General features: G+C 37.5%; 1 protein-coding gene and 1 pseudogene across 4 annotated transcripts in view; one reads left to right on the forward strand and one right to left on the reverse strand.

Annotated features, from left to right (window-relative positions):
• Positions 1–8492, forward strand: part of YTHDF3 (YTH N6-methyladenosine RNA binding protein F3) — a 46490-nt gene extending 37998 nt beyond the window's left edge. For all 4 annotated transcript variants that reach the window (XM_069100018.1, XM_069100020.1, XM_069100019.1 and 1 more), the window contains one exon: positions 5322–8492. In XM_069100018.1, the coding sequence (XP_068956119.1) occupies positions 5322–5345 (24 nt within the window). In that variant the 3' untranslated portion in view covers positions 5346–8492. The remainder of the gene's footprint in view (positions 1–5321) is intronic.
• Positions 8493–16652: 8160 nt separating this feature from the next.
• Positions 16653–17844, reverse strand: LOC138170140 (cell division cycle-associated protein 3 pseudogene; annotated as a pseudogene).
• Between the last annotated feature and the right edge of the window lie 1376 nt (positions 17845–19220).

Genomic DNA, 19220 nt, shown 5'->3' on the forward strand with positions numbered 1-19220 from the left:
CCCATTATGGGCATAGGGACTGGAAGGCCCTTCCTCTGTAAAGGAGGATCTAGGAGTAAACCTCAAGAAACAAATAAAACCAAAAATTACAAAAAAAAAAAAAAACTCAACACAAAAAGGTACCTGAAGTTTCCCCAGTTGCCTAGCACCGAGAGAATTGAAAGAACTGGATATACACTTCGGGACGAGGCACCTGTCCTTGTCCTCCATGCTTCAGAAGCTGTGCCCAGGTGTGTGGCCTCCAATATAACCACTGGACCAAGAACCTGAAAGCATCAGGTGCAGTAGAGAGAACCTCCTAACTCTCTGACCTAATGGGACCTGAGAGGTCAGACCAAGGTACTTGGAGAGCTAGAAGGTGATAGGGAAAGGGGGGCTTACATACCTTCCCGTCTTGACTGGAGAAGAATTGGAGATTAACAGTATTTCTCAGTCAGGGAACCATATGTTGAGGTTTAGGGGTTCTCAGGACCCCAAAATACCAACACGCCAGGTCCTGCCTAATGAATTTGACTTGAGCCTTCTTTCAGCCAAAGAAAAGCAAAGTTTATTAAAGATTTTCCACATTGGGTAAGCTCTTAAGGAGCCTCACTATTCTCTAGATTCTTAAGGAATCTGAGCATTTGTGGCACTTGTATTGACAAGTGGGCCAGAACAATGTGACGCAGACTGTTTCTGAGCTAGATTGAATCTGAGCATCTTCATGGAGGCAAGATGGGTCTTATGTTCAGAAAGACTGTGGGAGGGATGGTCTAGTAGTCTGGGTGACTGGAGGGAGGGGTATAAGCAGGATCTTGATGAGACTCGGGGGACTAGAAGTCAGATTCCCAGCAATCAAGAGAATTGGGAATTTGATGAGATCAAGGGTGGGAAGCAGCAGGAGGCAGTCCAGAGGTAACAGGCAATGTAGGGCTTGGTTTAGGGTAAGGGTATCAGATTTGGGCATGAAAAAGCCAGATTAAGTTGAGAAAATTCAGGAGAGTTCAAGGGGGTTCCCAGAGCCTATATCCCATCAGAAATAGATCATAAGACCATAGATTTAGAGCTAAGTGGGACCTCATAGGCTTATTCTTCCAAATTCCCTTATTTTACAGGGATGGAAATTGAAAAGTCCACAGGGGTAAATTATAATAGCTAACATTTATGTAGCACCTTTGAAGATGTGCAAAACACTTTACTTACACCATCTTTTGATCCTTACAACTAAGTGGTATTATTATCTCATCATTTTTCAAATGAGAAAATTGAGACAGATTACTGAAGACTTGTCTAGAGTCATGTAAGGGGATAGCTAGGTGGCATGGTGTCTAGAGTGCTAGGAACCAGAAAGACCTGAGGTCAGATTTGACTTCAGATGCTAAATGGCTGTGTGACCCTGGGCAAGTCATTTAACCCAGTTTGCCTCGGTTTCCTCATCTGTAAAATGAGCCAAAGAAGGAAAACCACTAAAGGATCTTTGCCAAGAAAATCTCAAGTGTCACGAAGAGTTGGACATAACTGAAAATGACTAAAGAACAAATTTGGGGCAACTAGGTGGCACAATAGATAAGAGTTTGGGTCCAGGTGTCAGGAAAACTCTTCTTCCTGAGTTCAAATTCTGCCTCAGACACACACTAATTGTGTGAAGCTGGGGAAGTTACTTAACCCTGTTTGCCTAAGTTTCCTCATCTTTAAAATGAGCAGTAGAAGAAAATGGCAAACCACTCAAGTATCTTTGCCAAGAAAAACCTCACATGAGGTCATGGACAGTCAGACGTGCTGAAACAACTGGGCAATGGAAAGGGTCATGTAACTAATAAGCATATGAGTCAGCATTAAATCCTGACTTCCAGGTAAGTCTCTATCTCACCTAGTTGACATGGAGGTAAAATGACTTACCCAATGTTACACTAATTTTGAACTTCATGTGGTTGCCCCAAATCCCATGCACTTTCCAATGTATTATACTGCCTTTCTTTTATTTCTTAAGTGGAAGAAATTAGTAAAATCCTTATAAGAAGTAGGTAAATAATTGTGAATTTAGAATAATACACTTGGAAGGGAAAACAGAACACTCCCTAGTCCTTTTATGCTACACAAGTTATTCAGTTCTGTGTGGACGTATATAGATGTTATGATTTTCTTTTATTTCTTCTATTCCATTTTGGTAATATATGTAACAAATTCTTTTTGCAAATGAGTGAAAAATCTGTTGGCCATGTGGTCCATAGCTAGCAGTTATCATTAACCAGCTGTTGAATTCTCCAGTACTTTTCATTCAAATGCTAATTAATCTCTATGCTTAGTAGAAAAACCCCACCCAAAGCTTAATAGTATCATTGCTCACTATAAATTTCAAAGTGAAACAGACTGCACTGTCCCTTGGCAAAAAATCTGAATTGATCAAAAAATACTTTTAAGTCCTAGTGTCAGATTGATTTGGCAGAGAAATTCAATATTGATGTCTTCTCAGTCTGTTGCATTTGAAATAACAAAATTTGAGTTGACTGTAAGAATTATAATAGAATGTTTTTAATGTAATAAATGGATATATATAAGTTAAAGATGCATTGTTTCAATTGTATAAAATTGTTTGAAGAAATTCTGTTGTTTTTGTTTTGGTGATAATATGAAAATGGACAGTCTTACTTTCAGGGCTTTTCATCATCCTGTTCTTCACTAGGACTGTCCTTTATTTCCTACTCCTTCCCAGTGTATGCATTCTGCTTGCTACAGACCATCCTTTACTCTTTTTCATTGATATGATGTCATTCTGGGGGCGGCTTGGTGGCATAGTGAGTAGAGCACCAGCCCTGGAGTCAGGAAGACCTGGGCTGGGATATTGCCTCAGACACTTGACACAAAAAACTAACTGTGTGGCCTTGGGCAAGTCACTTAACCCTAATTACCCTACCGTTCCCCCCTCCAAAAAAACAAACAAAAAAATAGGTATAGATATGATGTTCATTCTTAGCTTATTGCTAACAGTAATTTTTACACTTGCCCCTATATCTGTCTAAATTCTAACACCTGCAGTGCTATTCCTCAAAGATTCTTTGTAAGGGTCAATGAGATAATGTACACAAACAGCATTTTATAGACCTTTAATCATTCCATAGGTGTTAACTGCTGTTAATTGTGTTCATGGTATCGTTTTCTATCTTTCAGGGACTAGCTTGAGTTGATTCATCTTCATGAATCTTTTTCTGATACTCAAGGCCTTATTGATTTCCCTCTCCCCAAAACGTATCTGAATCTTATGGTATAGCATCTTGATGCAGGCATTGTGCATAGCACTGGAGATAAGAGGCTCATGTTCTAATGGGTTTATCAAGTGCTAGGCACTGTTAAACATTTTTTACAAATGTCCTCTTATTTGATCCTCATAACAATCCTGCTGGAAAATGTGTTTTTAAACCCCATTTTACAGTTGTGGAAAACTAAGGCAAACAGCTTAAGTGATTTGCCCAAGGTCATAGCTAGTTAAGTGTCCAGGATCAGATTTAAACTCAGGTGTTCCTGATCCCAGGCCTAGTACTCCGCCCACTGTATGTGACCTAGCTGCCAGTCTTTGGAAGCCATCTAGCTTAACCACTTGTTTTATTGACTAGGAAACTGGCCTTAAAAGGCTAAATGACTTTACCCTGTTAATCATGCTAAAATATACCTCTCTTTAATTTTCATCTATGGATTCCTAGTTCTGTCCTGTTTACAGGTAAAACAAAAATAATTTCTTCCTGTCTAAATATGGTATATCTACCCTAACCTTCCTAACTCTACCTGGTTCTTCTACAGGATCTCTTCTGAGAAGGTTTTGAGACTCTTCACCCTACCCTTCAAATATATTTGGGTACTTAAAAGTACATTGACAAGAATATGTTATATGGACCTTTCGTTCTTTAGGAGCTGTACTGTAAATGTAACAAGGACTTTAGGGGTTTGGTTTTGGTTTTGATCTGATTTGTGATTTCAGCAGTGTTACGAGATCCCAGCTGAGAAAATCTTCCTTACCAATGCAGATCAGTACCGATTCTGTAACCTAATCCTTCCTTCCTTCCTTCCTTCCTTCCTTCCTTCCTTCCTTCCTTCCTTCCCTCTCTCCCTCCCTCCCTCCCTTTCTCTTTCTTTCTCTCCCCCTCCCTCTCTCTCTCTTCCAGAATAAAATATGCATTTCTATAACATGGTATAATTTTTAAAAAAGATGATTTCACACGAAATTGTAAATCTATGTATAACTTGCTATTTCTTTTAAATATACAACAAAACTATCATGTAAATTTTAAATTTTTTTTCCTTCCCTCCCCCCACCCTAGATGGCCACTATTAGATACAAATAGGTATATATGTGTAAAATAATTCTATATAAACACTTTTGTTTATCAGTTCTTTCTCTTTCTTCACGTCTTCTAGATAATTTAGGTATTTATAATCAGTCTTTTTTTTTTTTTTTTTGCTTTCTAGAGCAGGGAAGGCAGGGACAATTGGGGTTAAGTGACTTGCCCAAGGTCACATGGCTAGTAAGTGTTAAATGGCTGAGGTCAGATTTGAACTCAGGTCCTCCTGACTCCAGGGCTGGTGCTCTATTCACTGCATCGCATAGCCATACCTCAAAGTCATTCTTAAAACAATAATGCTTTTAATGTACACAGTGTTCTCTTGGTTCTGTTCATTTTTACCTGTCATTATTTTGTGCAAGTCTTTCCATGTTTTTCTAAGATCATTGAGCTCATCACATCTTATAACACCAGTAGTATTCCATCACGATATGTTCAGCCATTCCCCAATTGATGGGCATCCCTGCAATTTCCAGTTTTTTGCCACCACAAAGAGAGCTACTATAAATATTTTAGAACATACAGATTCTTTTCCTTTTTCCCTAATCATCCTTGGAAATAGACCTAATAGTATTATGTTACTGGATCAAAGGTAGATGAGACTTAGTCTTAGAGAGTTGCCTGTGGCTCTGACACTTTTAAGTGACTTGGTCATACAAGTGACAGGGTCACACAAAATTTGAGGTTAGGATTGGACTTCAGCACGTTTTTTTTTTTATTCCAAGCCTTTCTGTTTTTTTAAAAAATGAGTTTTTGTTGATGTTTCTATCTACTCTAACCAAATAGAAGCTATGTAACTGTTTAGCACTTAAATATCATTATTATTACTATGACATAGTAATTATGCCTTTGACATTTGACTATAATGTGTTTGTGACCACGTTGGAAAATGTTGTTTTGGTCAGCAGTATGTAAAATGTCCTTGTGTTACACAGAAAAAGTGACAGTTGCTACACATACTTAAATGAAAAGCATTTGTTATAACTTGATTTTGTGTTTTTCTTTCAGGAGAGAAATAGAAACAAACAATAACTATGTGGAGATGCCCTGCTAGAAATACAACACTAATGATGTAGACTCTGGAAATGCCTCCTATGTCTAAGAAGACATTATTAAAGCTTTTTTTTTTCTGCTTAAGGTGACATCTGAACACTTTAACACACAACTGACTCTTCTTGTATTGGTTCTCATCAGCGCATCTGCCCTTATACTCTCTCACCAAACACTTGAGAACTGTAACTTCGTCAAGCACTTTCTGTCCTGAAGCTTTTACCAGTATCTGCTGTCTTTTGTAATTATGCATCCTAGCTAAGGCACAGGAGACTGAATGAATGCAAGAATTCATTAACTCTTTGAATTTGTTAAATACTAACAACCATTAGAAGTGGTTCAATGATATAAGATTCACACTGCTTCAACTTTTTCTTTGTTGTAGTTTTTTAATTGTCAGTTTTTAGCTATTTGACAGATTAAATGCAAAATCATGCCATATTTAGTCCTGGATTAAAACTCAAGTCTAAATGTTCATGTGAAAATTATTGTAGTAAACTTTCAATATGGCAAAGCAACCTTAAACTATATTTTAGCCAAACAAAATATAATCTGAAATTATATTAGAATGATATTTCCCTCGTCTCAAATTATTTGATGTAACAGAATATTGATATGCAGCTTGGTGGACGTCACCAATTAATGCACATTCTTCTTCCTCTTCCCCTATTTTCCTACTTCCCAACTTATAATATGTATACTGAAAAATGTGCATTTGTCTGAGGAATTATTTTGTTTGCTACCTACCACTTGATGAATCTCAAAGTTTTGAGTAAACGTACCTCAGTCTAATCAGACTTTTTATGACCTTTCTAACTACATTTAAAATAATCCTTAATTCTTATTTCGGGGTCTTTGCGAGCCTGAGAGATTGCTATCATGCAGTAAAAATTTACTCCTAGATGATTCACTAGCTAAATAAACATAGTTCTTGTTTAGCAAGCATATACCGTTTCTCACCTTTTTTCCTCCAGCTTTTGCAGTGTCCTAGCATCCTCAAAATACTTTGAAATATGGCCTTGATCCATGAATTAAATCAGTATCTAAGTGAATGTGTTGATGTTTTTGATCAGAGCTATATAAGTGGGAATATAGCATATCTGGGTATTCTTATAGTTGTCTTTTTTTTTTTTAAACATCTTACCTTTTCTTTAATTTTAGCTACGTTAATTTTGTATCTTTGGAAGAAATTGATTTAAATATTTTAAAACATCAAGCATCTGTATTAACTGATTTGACTGCATAACATGATGATGATGAACATAATATACTAGCACCAGAGATTACTGTCCTAAAAGTAAAAAGCTGTGTAGAAAAAAAATATGTTAAAGCTGATAATAGCAATACAGTAGATCCGAATACCTTGATGTTTCATATTACTCCACATATGTTTACATCATGTTTGGAAATCTTTTCCTTTACTGTGGTCTCAGTGATCAATTCCGAAACTTAATGGTAAATATAGCATTGGTTTCTCTGAGGCTTTCATTTAAATATTTTTAGGTTGCACAGTTCTCCTTCCTGTGCAAATACTGTGTCCAAGTGAAATGATGCAGTACTTGCAAATAACTATAGCTGTTTCACAGCTACTTAGTCAATCTAGTTATTTTATTGTGTTGAGAACATTCATATCTCAGTAGCATATGACAAAAACACTTTTCTTAAAAGGAAATTGCACCTATTTTACCCATTCTAAGTGTTTAAAAAAGTAAGCCATGAAACCTTTTATAATGTGTCTATTATAGTTGTTTATAATTGCAATTGGCATTTGGGTATAGTTACCAGACTTTTTTTTTTAGTCAGTAATACTATAGGGCATATCATACCATCAGGATGTTGGCTATTCTGTATGGTCTGAAGAGCTGATCCTTTAGAGCTTAAGAGAGAGCCTGAGCCCTTCTCTACCCCCAGAGGGCCTCTCTTTTTGGCACTTTAATACAAATTTTGTTTTTTAAAAATACATCTAATTCAAATTTGTTTAATTTACATAGACTTCTATGGGATAAATCAGCTTGGGAGTACTTTTCAGCAAGCCAGCTGATTGCAATAGCAGACTCAAATGTCATATGTGATTAAATAGTTTGAAATAAGATTTATTCACAGTGAGAAATACATTGCAGTGCCTTCAACCTGGATTGCTGATGTTAAGTGAAATAGGTGCAATAGTCCTTTGGAATAAGAATTTTCTATTTTATAATGTACGGTTTTCTCCCAATTGGTAATTGTTTTTCTTCATTAAATTTTCTTCTAAGCACCCGTCTTCTCTTCCTTCTTGGTCTATCAACATAGTACTTCTAAGATTTATTTTCCTGCAGTGAAGCTAATAGATGATTGTTTCAGCAGCACAACTGAATGTTCTTTAACTGTAGGACCAAATGGGAGAGAACCTGGGTTCTGAGATGGGAGAGCACTTACCAAATATTTGAAGTAATAGAGCATACAGAAAAATTATTGGCCCAGTAAATTTCTTGTTTAATGTTTTTCCTAGTTCTGTTTTGAATGTTTCTTATTAAAATTACCTTCTGTGGGTATTTTATTTTGGAAGGTGTTCTAGTTTGTATATTTAAAAGTAAAGAAATAACTAACCAAAATTAGTATTCTTTCTCTATACATACTGGTACTTGCAGATTCTTTCCAAAAGAAGCCCCAGCCTTTTTTTTTTTTAATTTTGGTATTTGTTTCCACATTTTTTAACTTATAATGGTCATTCTAACTCAAGAACTTTGTTCTTTTTGAATACCATGCATGGGGGTGGGGCTGATGTTAAACGGTTTGCAATAAAAAGAATCAGCTTAAAATTTAATACTTTCAAATGAATTTTGCATCCTTTAAAAAATAAGTTTAAGGAATTTAAGAGACTTGTGTTTTCATTAAGTTTTGCATATCTTTTGTTATGCCATGTAAATTCCCTTCTCTTTTTCTTATGATTAAAGAAAAGGTTATGATAAAATGATTAGTTCATTTACATTCTCTTGTAGCAAAAACATGGGACTTTGAATTTTGTCGTGTTTGGGTTTGTTCATTCATGTGAATGATGGTACAGTTGGGTGAGGATTTCTGTTATGGTACCAAAACTCACCATTTGGTCCTCTTTAATCTTTGAGGGTTTCAATAAAAACTGTTCACTCACACCTGCCTTTTTTTTTTTTAATATTCTCTTTTGTCAATATATAAGATATTGCCCAATGAAGAATAAATTTTGCAACGTTTTTTGCATATGGAATTATGGCTTTCCTGATTTACACCTTCCCCTCTGAGTACAAATAGATTATAGCACAATCTAGTATGAACTTTAATTTTAAAACTGCTTTTTCAGGTTTATATTAACTTCAGGATTTCATAGGTTAATTTTTCTCATTATTTGTACAGGACGTACAAGCTCAGTTCTTTAGCATTATATAGCTGCTTCCTTTTTAGCCAAGTATCAAGAAAAGGAAATCTAATATAAAGTTAAATCAGCCCTTCTCTAGTCTTACATGCCTGTTAAATTTCCCCCCTTTTTTTTTTTATCGTTCCAACCTTTTTCCTCTTCCTCCACCTAATTTCCAAGCTGAATGTCACAGTCTTACTTATCCCTGTAACATGACATAATACTGTTAGAGTATACATTTAAATAGCAGTTATTTTATACTAGATAGATATTTTAACAAAACAAGGGTGTGGGGATGATGGTGACACAAAGCAGCCTCTTCCTCCCCCACCTAATACACCCTTTTCATTTATTGGAGTTATTTTGATTCCCCCTTGTACTTTTAATTATACTTGATTTCCTTCCATCTATTCACATATATGGGATATTTCTGTGTTGGGAACAACTTGTAACTTTATTATTAAGGGTAGTCACTAAAGCTGAATACTTCTAATTTATGTAATTAATTACATGTCATTCAAATAATAATAGTTACTATCCAAAAGGCACTCTTTAAGATTCATTTTTGATGATTTTGCTACATTTCGTTTTTTTTTCTCTCATTTATGCTGACTAATCTTACTGCTGCTCAGTAAATGCCTTGTCAGTTTATGATGTGGGAGCAAATGACAGAAATTAACCTAAACAAGAATAAAGCAATAGTAAAAATATAGGATAAAAGTCAATACCTGTGAGCTAATTTTTTCTTTACTACAAAATGCAATAAGATGATGTATGTCATTTTAATATATTTGTAATGCTTTTATTTATAATTAGAAGTGTTCTGAAAATGTACAAATTGGAGGGAATAAATAATATTAATAACCATGTTAATCTTAATTATACATTTTGGCCTCTCCCAATTTTTATAACTTTGAAAAGGTAAAACTTTTTGTTAAAATTGAATGGGTAATTTTTATTAAAATGGTGACCCATTCGGGGTGTTTTCTTGAGGTAATTTTTTTCTCATACTTTTAAGAGGCCAAATTTGCAAATAAAAATATAAAGACTTATTTTCTAATGTAATTCTAAAATTCTTATAAACTGAAAACAAGCTTTTCCCCCTGACTTGACCTTAGTATTTGTTTTGTATTTCTGATCATTATGCCTTCATTTTGAAGCTATTTTGGCATTTATAAGTAATAATGTTCTCCCTCTCTGAGCCACATTACATGTTTTATTTATTTTGGGGATAGAAAAATTAGTATTTACTCAAATAATATTCAACTTTGAACTGTTTTTCTTCATGTCTTTTTTCCCCCACCATAACACAGCAGTCAAAATTTAGCAACAATTTACCTATCCTCTCACTGCCAAAACTAATCTTATTACATGTTTACCAGAAGCTAGCTCATTATTTCTCAACCACTGAGATTAGTATAGTGGTAGATGTCCTTAAAACTTAGTTTGCAAGTAATTAATTCTACTTAAATTTAAATTGTTTTTACTTTTATTGGATATTTAAGTAAAGACTGGCCTGGCTACTGAGTTTTATGTGGCTATGCTTAGTGCAGCTCTTTAGTCTGCAAATTTCCACAGTGAAACTTGGCAGTATAGAAGGTGATTGAGCCTCTGGAATCATGGGAAGGTAAATAAACATCAAGCAGAATATTTTAGGAATTTGGAACCTTTGTTACTACCTAGATGACCTCAAGCCTGTTAGCTTGGACAAATCAGTCAAGATAGACTACAAGATCATCATCAAAAAATAAAAGTGAAGAAAGTTCAACTCTTGGAAAATTGTTAGGTATCTGAAAGGAAAATTTAGAGAAATAGAATAGCAAGAAACCTCAGGAGATAAATCCTGTTTCTTTAATAAGAAAATGTTTCTATTTCAGAAATAGGTTTGCAAAGTGCTTATAAGCAGTATTATTCCATTTGGATTATTGATGAATAAATAGCTGCATACTATTTCTTCCTTCATCCCCATTTCTATCCTGTACATACTCAATAAATGTCTCTTAAAATGTGTTGGAAACACTGTGAACAGTATTCAAAGTCTGTTTTTGTTTTTCCCAGCATGGAGCCATAGTACAATATAAAGAGTTGTTTCTTCCTCCCCCCAAGAAGCTTCTTTGTCTGCTCTGAACAACTTTTGAAGCAATTCCATGGCGGGGAGAGAGAGAGAGAGAGAGAGGTGTGTGTGTGTGTGTGCGTGTGCGGTTGTGAGAACTGGACCTGGGAATCCATTGGTATAGGGAATTCCTGACAAGGACACTGCCAGTGCAGTGCAGTATATGCCCAGACATTTCTATAGGCTTAGGCTAAGTTACCAGGGGGTATGAAGAGGTAAGTGATGGTACACAGTGACTGTCCTGCACAGTGTGAGGAAGAACTTCAAACTGACACCAGATCTCTATTAAATATGCCATGGTGTAGACTTGGGTGCACATATGCACATAATAGATGTGTTAGTGGCCATGGAAAGATTTTAAGTTGAGAACTCTGCTGAATGTCATCAACCTGGAGCTGAAAGTGAGCTTAGAGATTTTCTAGTTCAAGCCTTATTGACATGGAAGCTGAAGTCTGCAGAGTGGGTTTGTTCACAGTCACACAGGCAGTAGTTGACAAAGCTGAGATTTGAACCCAGTCTTTGACTAAATTCAGTGTTCTCTACCCCTACCTCACACCACTGCCACCACCCCTCCCCCCCACCGATTTTTTTAAAAAAAGAATGTGTAAGTAAACAAAACTAAGTTGGTATTTTGAGCTTTTCTGTTTCTATTTTTGTTAACTAGATAGACTTCTTTTGAGATTATATTCATTGTTAATAAATAATCTTTGCATAATGCGATTCTTAGCCCTCTTTACCACTGTCATAGCATCATAGTGGAAAGGTGACCACACCGTTCTGATGACCATTTTGCATTTTCATCTTTTGTAAGTTCACATAGCTAAAAAAATTAATGACATTTCTGGGATTGAGAGCCTTGCTGCTTCTCAGGTGATTGAAATATTTTAGTACTGGGCCTAGACTTGAACCCTTTCCAGAAGTGGAGAACCTAACAGAGGTTGTACACCACTGCTGTAACATCTTAAGAACCTGCAGTCACCTACTGCCACAGTGTAGCAGTACAGATAGCTTTGAAGTTGCTAGAAATTGTTAGAGTGGAACCTTTGTCATAAGACCTGGATTCAAATTCCTGTGTAGGCACTTTAGCTAAGTGACTAGCAGACCACTCTCACCCCTAAGGGCTTATTTTACTCATCTATAAAATGAGGAAATTAGAGTACATAAGGTCATTTTAAACTCAGGCATCCAGACTTGGAATATTTTAAAATTACAGGGTATCCCAAAAGCCTTTGTACAGTTTAAGTATCATTCCTTCTTTACCACCCAACACAATAATGCTGTTTTGTATTTTACAAAATTGCCCTCATCCAAATGCATGTTTATGTGCCTTCAGTTAAATCTTCCAAGCAATGAAGGCGTAAAACTGCACCAAAACTTGGGACACCCTCTGTAATACTCTTTTTCTTCAGTTTCTTTTTCCCTCATATTAAGAGGGCCCAACGGTCAGTTTTCAGATGGATTGAACGAGTTTGTGCAATGAATGTGTGCTTAGATATAATTATCACTATCCTGCTCTAGCACTTCATTTGGGGAGGGGGCTAACTGGGCTGTCAGGGGTTGTGCCAATAGTATATAAGCTCTGACAAGTCACACATAAATCTGGAAAGGTTTTGAGTATGGGCCTGGGGGTGAAATGTGTGTCTCATCTGAGCATTAACTTAGCTAAATTTGGAGAGGCATATTAAATGGATCATATATACTTTTGTAATTTTTTAAAGTGTTCTTGATGAAATTTTTTTTTCATGTCATTCATCATATACATAATAGAGTATTGCATCATTTTCCAGGCCAAAGATGTTAATCCATATTTTTTGCACATACCTTTTTTTTTTTTTACATTTTTTTCTCTAGTAATATGTCTAGCTTACTCATGTTTACAATACACCTCTGATGCCTCCTAGATGATATTCACTTAAGTTCTTCAGAGACTAGTATTCCATGACCTAGCTGCATAGCCAAATTGGTAGAAAATTGGTATTTAAAGGATGGGCTTTGTTTAGGGAGAAGACAATTGTCCGAAAGGCATCCAGCTCACCCTCCTCTTACTGTTTTAAGTCCAAGCCCAACTTATCTGGTAGTAGTGTCTAAGATAAACACAACTTCACTCATAACAGGTTTTAGGGGTTGTCCATGTGATTGCATATCATAGTCTGAATATGACCCACTTAGATATTTTTCCTATTTGAATAGTTAGGCTAGACTCTTATATGATTATGGATCTTACTTAGGAGGTTATGCATTGTTCTGTGGTATAATATAATCAGTATGATGCCATCTGCAAACAGGAGAATCTGGAGGCCCTTATCATCTATAATGAATTCTCAATTTAGAATGTGTGCTGGATAGCCTTCGTAATGCTACAAACACCTTGAAAAACAAATCTGTCTCCTACCAGACTAGCAAGTAAGACTAATGTTATGTTTTTAAGAAGTCTTGAATGGTTTTGCTGCATATGTGGAAGACATTTGATTAGAATCTAAGGTGGTATTTTATTCTACTGAATAAGTATGTGTGCTGATGGTAAAATAATAAGACAGGACTTTTCATTGTATGTTTTTTGGCCTTTGTAAAGGTAAGGATGTGGCCTAGTATAGAATATCATTTGTCAAAGCTTTTCCTTTCCACTACCCTCATCAAGGGTGATGAAGCAGCTTATTTTCTTGAAATTTTTTTTTATAAAATAGAAAGCAAATGTTTAGGTTGTAGAGATATTCTTGGTCTTTTTTTTTTTTTTTTGGTAATGTTAGAAATTTTTCCTACTTGTTTAGTATCTGCCCTTCCCTCATAAAAATTGATGCCTTGAAGGTTCATAAATATCAAGTTAAAAAGAACCTTGGAGGTCATCTAGTCCAACTCTACATTTGAGCAGATTGATACATATGGGGGTTCAAGCTCATGTATTATTAGAGCGTTCTGTTGAACCATGCTTCATCACATTCAATGCCCTTGCCTCCTGTGTGGATAATCCTTTGTGCTTGATTTAGTCCAGTTGCTTTTTCTCTGTGTTCCCTTTTATTCCACTTCTGCTATTAAGGACACCTGGAATGAATGTTGGGTTCTAAGTGTGGTGGCTCCACTGTCTTTGGTGGTGAAAAACTTGCAGGAAAACAAAATTAAAGATCTTTTCTATCTCTTAGTGTTATCATTAAATGACCCCTTCACTCAGCTGAATCTATTGTGTCTAAAACTACCAATAATTTCTCTATTGCAACATTTTCTCCACACTCAACTCTGTTTGACCTCTTTATTCAGTATTTAACATTATTGGCCACCTCTCTTTTTGGATTTTCATGACATAGCTTTTTCACTTTTCTTTTTGCCTGATTACTTCTCACTATCCTTTAGTATTTTCTCATGCATATCACACCCCAAAACTAGGAGTATACCAAAGGCTTTGTTATGAGTCCTTTTCTTTCTTTCCTATACTATCATTGGTAACCCCATCATTTTCAGTGAGTTTAAAATGTCATCTATATGCAGAGGACTCCTAAATCTCTTATCTCCTGATCTAGTGTTTCTGCTTACTTAGAATAACACATTTCCAACTACCTAATCAACCTATCCATCTATGTCCAATAGACATTTCAAATTCAACATGTCCAAAACAGAACTTGTGACCTTTCCCATCCCTGTTCCATTTTTACCTATTTCTGTGATGGGCACACCACCAACATTAAGTCATTGGGTTTGGTCTTCAACTCCTCTCAGTCATTCCCACATGTCCAGTCAGTTGCTAAATCTTCCACCTTGCCCATCTGTTCCCTCCTGCTTAACATGGCCATGAGCCACTTTACTTTGGGCCTCCTTAACTCTCATGTGGACTATTGCAAATCTCTATTGTAGATCTCCATCTGTAATTAGTCTGGCATTGCAATTTTTTCCCCACTTGAAATCATCCTCTAAATAGCTTCTAAAATGATTTTCCAAAAGCACAGTTCTGGTCATGCAACTCCCCTACTCATACTAAAGTGGTTCTTCTTTCCCTTAGGATCAAATATAAACTGACATTTAGAGCCCTTCACAATCTGACCCCAATCAAGCTTTTCAGTCTATACATTACTCCCTTTACTGTATCTTGCATTCCCACCAGACTGAACTTTCTGTTCTTTATACAACCCCTCCTAACTTCATTCTCCAGTTATTTGCAGTGTTTGTCCTATCCTAGGAATCCCTTGTTTCCTTCAAAACTCAGCTCAGACACCACATCCTACATGAAGTTTTTCCTAATTCTCCCAAGCTGCCAGTTTCTTGTCCTGGAAAAATTGAAGTCACTAAGAACTTATTTTGAAGGATCTTTTGAGTTCTTTGTAATATTTCTTAATCTCATTATCGGCAAAAATGTTGGTACATAAATTGCAGTTATCTTAATGGTTTTTTTTTTGTTTTGGTTTTTACTAATTATGAGCTCAGACAAGGTGACTAATGCATAGGTAACAGATACTAGATTTTTCAGTGTACTCAGTACATATACATACACACACACACATTATATATGTAGTATTCAAATATTCAATTTGGCCAGTGAAAGGAACTGCATCCTGGTATTTCTTTTCTCCTTCCATCACCCCAGCCCCACCACTTGATTTGCCAATGCCTATCATTGTTTTCTCAATTGAATGAATTTTGTTGTTCAGTCAGTCATGTTTTCAGTCATATCCAACTCTCTGTGACCCCATTTTGAGGTTTTCTTGGCAAAGATACTAGAGTAGTTTGCCCTTTCCTTCTTCAGATTGTTTTTACAGATGAGGAAACCGAGGCAAACAGTGTTAAGTAACTTGGTCAGGGTCACATAGCTAGTAAGTGTCTGAGGTTTGATCTCAGATTTTCCTAACTTCAGACCTGGCACTCTACCCACTGAGCCATCTAGCTGCTCCCAATTGACTGACTAGCATTGCCAGTTCAAAATGAATTGTTTCAGCAAATGGGTGAAATGAAATGTTTGAAATATTGTTGGTTATCACCCTGATCCCAAGGACAATTTTTAAAAGTTGAGTCCAAAGTATCCCTGGAAAACCATTCATTAAACAATTGTTGATTTCTGTGATGTCTGGATTTGAATCCTGACATAGCCAAAAATTAGCCTAATTAATGTCTCAGATAACTATTAAATTCTTGTTATGAGGACTGGCCAAGACCCAAGACCATCAGCCCAGATGTGAGAGCACTGACCTTACAAAAAACCAACAAAATTGTTATTTTTTCAAAGCACTTTGTTCCATTCTTATCCTATTATAGCACATCTTGGTAGTACTAATAATTTGTAGTATCATATGTTTTAGAATTCAAAGGTGACTAGACTCACCTTTTATTTAGGTTTCTGATAACTAAAAGTGAGACAAGTTGGTTCCAAAAGTATATTTCTGACATTGAAAATAATAAGGGCTGTGTAATGTAAGGTTAACTGGTGAAAAGGAGGCTTCTAGCTTCCAAATACCAAGGTGAAAAACTGATCATCCATGGCTGCTGGTGGGGTCCACCTATTTTTTTTTTTTTTAAGCAATTGGGGTTAAGTAACTTACTCAAGGTTACACGGCCAGTTATTTCTGGGTGTGGTGCTGACTGTCTGAGCCCGGGATTCAATCTCCAGGTCGTCCCAACACTGGAACCGGTGCTCTTACTCGCTGAGCCGCCCCCCACCTATTCTTTGAATCATGGAATTTGAGAGGAAAGAGCTTAAGCAGCCATTAAATCTGACCCATACCTGAAAAAAATCCTGCATATCTGACAGTGGGTGAAATATTCTCTACTTGGAAAACTATAAGGAGAAGGAATCCACCACCTCTCAAAAATACCCCTTACACTTTTAGACAGCACTAATTGTTCAGAGCTCATTATTGGGAAAACCTTGACATCTTGCAAAATCCCATCAGCCTTGGTACTCCACCTCAAGACCACTCTCTGTCCCTCTGATTGGAGAGTGAGCTCCAAAACCTTCGTTTTTTAACTTTTTAAACATTTTCTTTAATATAAAAGAGATCATACTACATCAAATACACACTGTTCAAGGAGGGATGAGGGGATTATCTGGAACTCAGAAGGGGAGCAAGAAGATGATGGTTGACAAGACACTTTCTTCGGAGCAGATTATCTCAGTTTTGTGGGAAGGCAAGATGAATGCATGGGTCCATGTCTGGGCTCCTAAGGAAGGAGACAAAATGAAGTAGCCAAGTCCAGGAGGAGAGAGAATTAGTCTAGTTCTCAACCAAGGGACAATGTTGGTTCTCTTTGTTATGACTCTGATCCCAGGCCCATGCGGTGATATTCAGAGGGTGTCCAGTTCCCAGAATAGCTCCTCTCTATTCTGAATCCTCAGCCCTGTGGACCGTTTACTGTGCTGGGCCATCAAGGAACCAGGGGAATTATCATCCTGCAGGGTGGTGAGGGGTAATCTTCCTAGGACCTTGCCAGCAGGCTTTCTTCTAGAACCTCTCAAGAACTTGTCAGTGTCCTGGCTGGTCATTTGAAGTGCTGGAGGCTGTTGTTACTTCTGTAGTGTTTGCCTGTGGGAAACCTCAGTTTGGCTCAGGGAGGCTGGTAGTTTCTGGCGCTCGAGGGATAGTGGAGTATCCAGAGACAAGTCCAGCTCAGGCTGTGATGAAAACCTCCAGGGAGGAACAGCTCAGTGCAATGCTCTGGACTAGAGGCTTCAGCCCCAACGTCCTCACTAAGCTGCTTTATCAGCTGGTTTGGAGGGTCTACCGCGCTGGTTTTCATGGCTGTTCGGATAATGCCAAATATGGGAGATCATGGATCTGAACCCTGAGGCTGCTCCATATCCCCGATGAGGAACTTAATTGTGGCGAACTCTTCCCCTGAATTGGGGTATGGAGAATGCCTGCGCTGGGAGAATGAGGGTCTGTTACCTGTGCCAAATGCTCGTTGCATGGTGCAGGCCAGGCTGGGGTGGCTAGGACGCTCTTGGCCGAGCCCATCTTCATGGCTCAGCTGGCCAGTTGCCCACGAGGACAGGAGGACCTTTGACTTCTGACTGCCTTGGTTTCCCCGGATTGGAGGCCCCAGAGCAGTCCAGACAGAGGGTCCAGTCAGAGAAAGAACCAAAACCTTTGTTTAAGGAGCTCAGTTCAAAAACCTCTTGCTTTCTTACCTGGCTGCACTGCTCTAGGACTTCTCTGATTTTTCCACCATGTTCCAGCATTAGATGCTCTGACTTCTCCCAACCAGCCTCCCCTTCTTGTGTTGTCTGCCCCAACTCGATTGTAAGCTCCTTGAGGAGCTTTGTGTCTGTAGGCCCTTCACTTAGCACAATGCCTGATACATATAGGTGCTTAATAAGCATTTTTTTTTTAAAGCAATCAGGGTTAAGTAACTTGCTCAAGGTTACACGGCCAGGTGTTTCTGGGTGGGTGCTAAGTGTCTGAGCCCGGGATTCGATCTCCAGGTCTTCTCAACACTGGAGCCGGTGCTCTTACTCGCTGTGTGCTACCTGGCCGCCCCTTAATAAACATTTGACTAATAGAGGCACCAGGTCTAAACAAGCCTTTTTCCATCTTCTGCCTGTTGCCCTTTATTCTGTCCCCTGGGGCCAAACACAAGTATTCTAACCCCTCTTCCTTGGGACAGCTATTTAAATAAATACTTGACAGCAATTGTGTTCCCACTGAATGTTTTCTTTTCTAGGCTAAACATTCCTTTTTTTCCTTTGGGCCTGGAGTCAGGAAGACTTGCAGTCAAATCTGGCTCAGACACAAGCTCTGTGACCTTAAACAACTAACAATTTCAGTTTGCCTCATTGCCTTAACAGTAAAATGAGCATAAAAGCACCTACTTCACAGTATTATTGTGAGAATTAAAGGAGAAAATGTTTGTAAAAAGTGTTTGGTACAGAGTAGGTACTACATAAATGCTTATTTCCTTCCTGACCCCCCCCAGTTCAAAGGAATGCTGCTGAGTAGGAAATGAGGAGATGGCTGGCCTGGGAAACCTCTTTAAATAGAAGTTTTTGGAGGAGTTCTTTGCTCCACCTTCAGATCACCAGTCTGAGGGGCTGCGAACTTTGATGAGGCTGAGTACCAAGACTGATGCAATCTCAAAAGATGTTGAATTTCATGATGATGAAGTCTCTGGAGGGCCTATGATAGGGTCCAGTCTAAAGGAGTTAAAGTAGTGGAAAATTATAATACCAATGTGATATTCACAGTGCCCACAGTGGCAATGAATATACTGGTGTAGTTGTGAATCACTAAAGGTGACTCCATAGGGAGGACAGAACCAAAACTTTGATTCAAATACCAGAAAGCTGAATCCCCAACCCAAAAAGCCCCCACTAGCTGCTCAGTCTCCTAGCTGTTTGCTCCCAGCAGTTCTGGCTTTGGTTCTCTCTCTCTCTCTCTCTCTCTCTCTCTCTCTCTCTCTC

Source organism: Petaurus breviceps, unplaced genomic scaffold (genome assembly GCF_028583685.1).
Source record: "Petaurus breviceps papuanus isolate PSGF00001 unplaced genomic scaffold, PetGlider_PUasm1.0 38, whole genome shotgun sequence".
Lineage (NCBI taxonomy): Eukaryota > Metazoa > Chordata > Mammalia > Diprotodontia > Petauridae > Petaurus > Petaurus breviceps.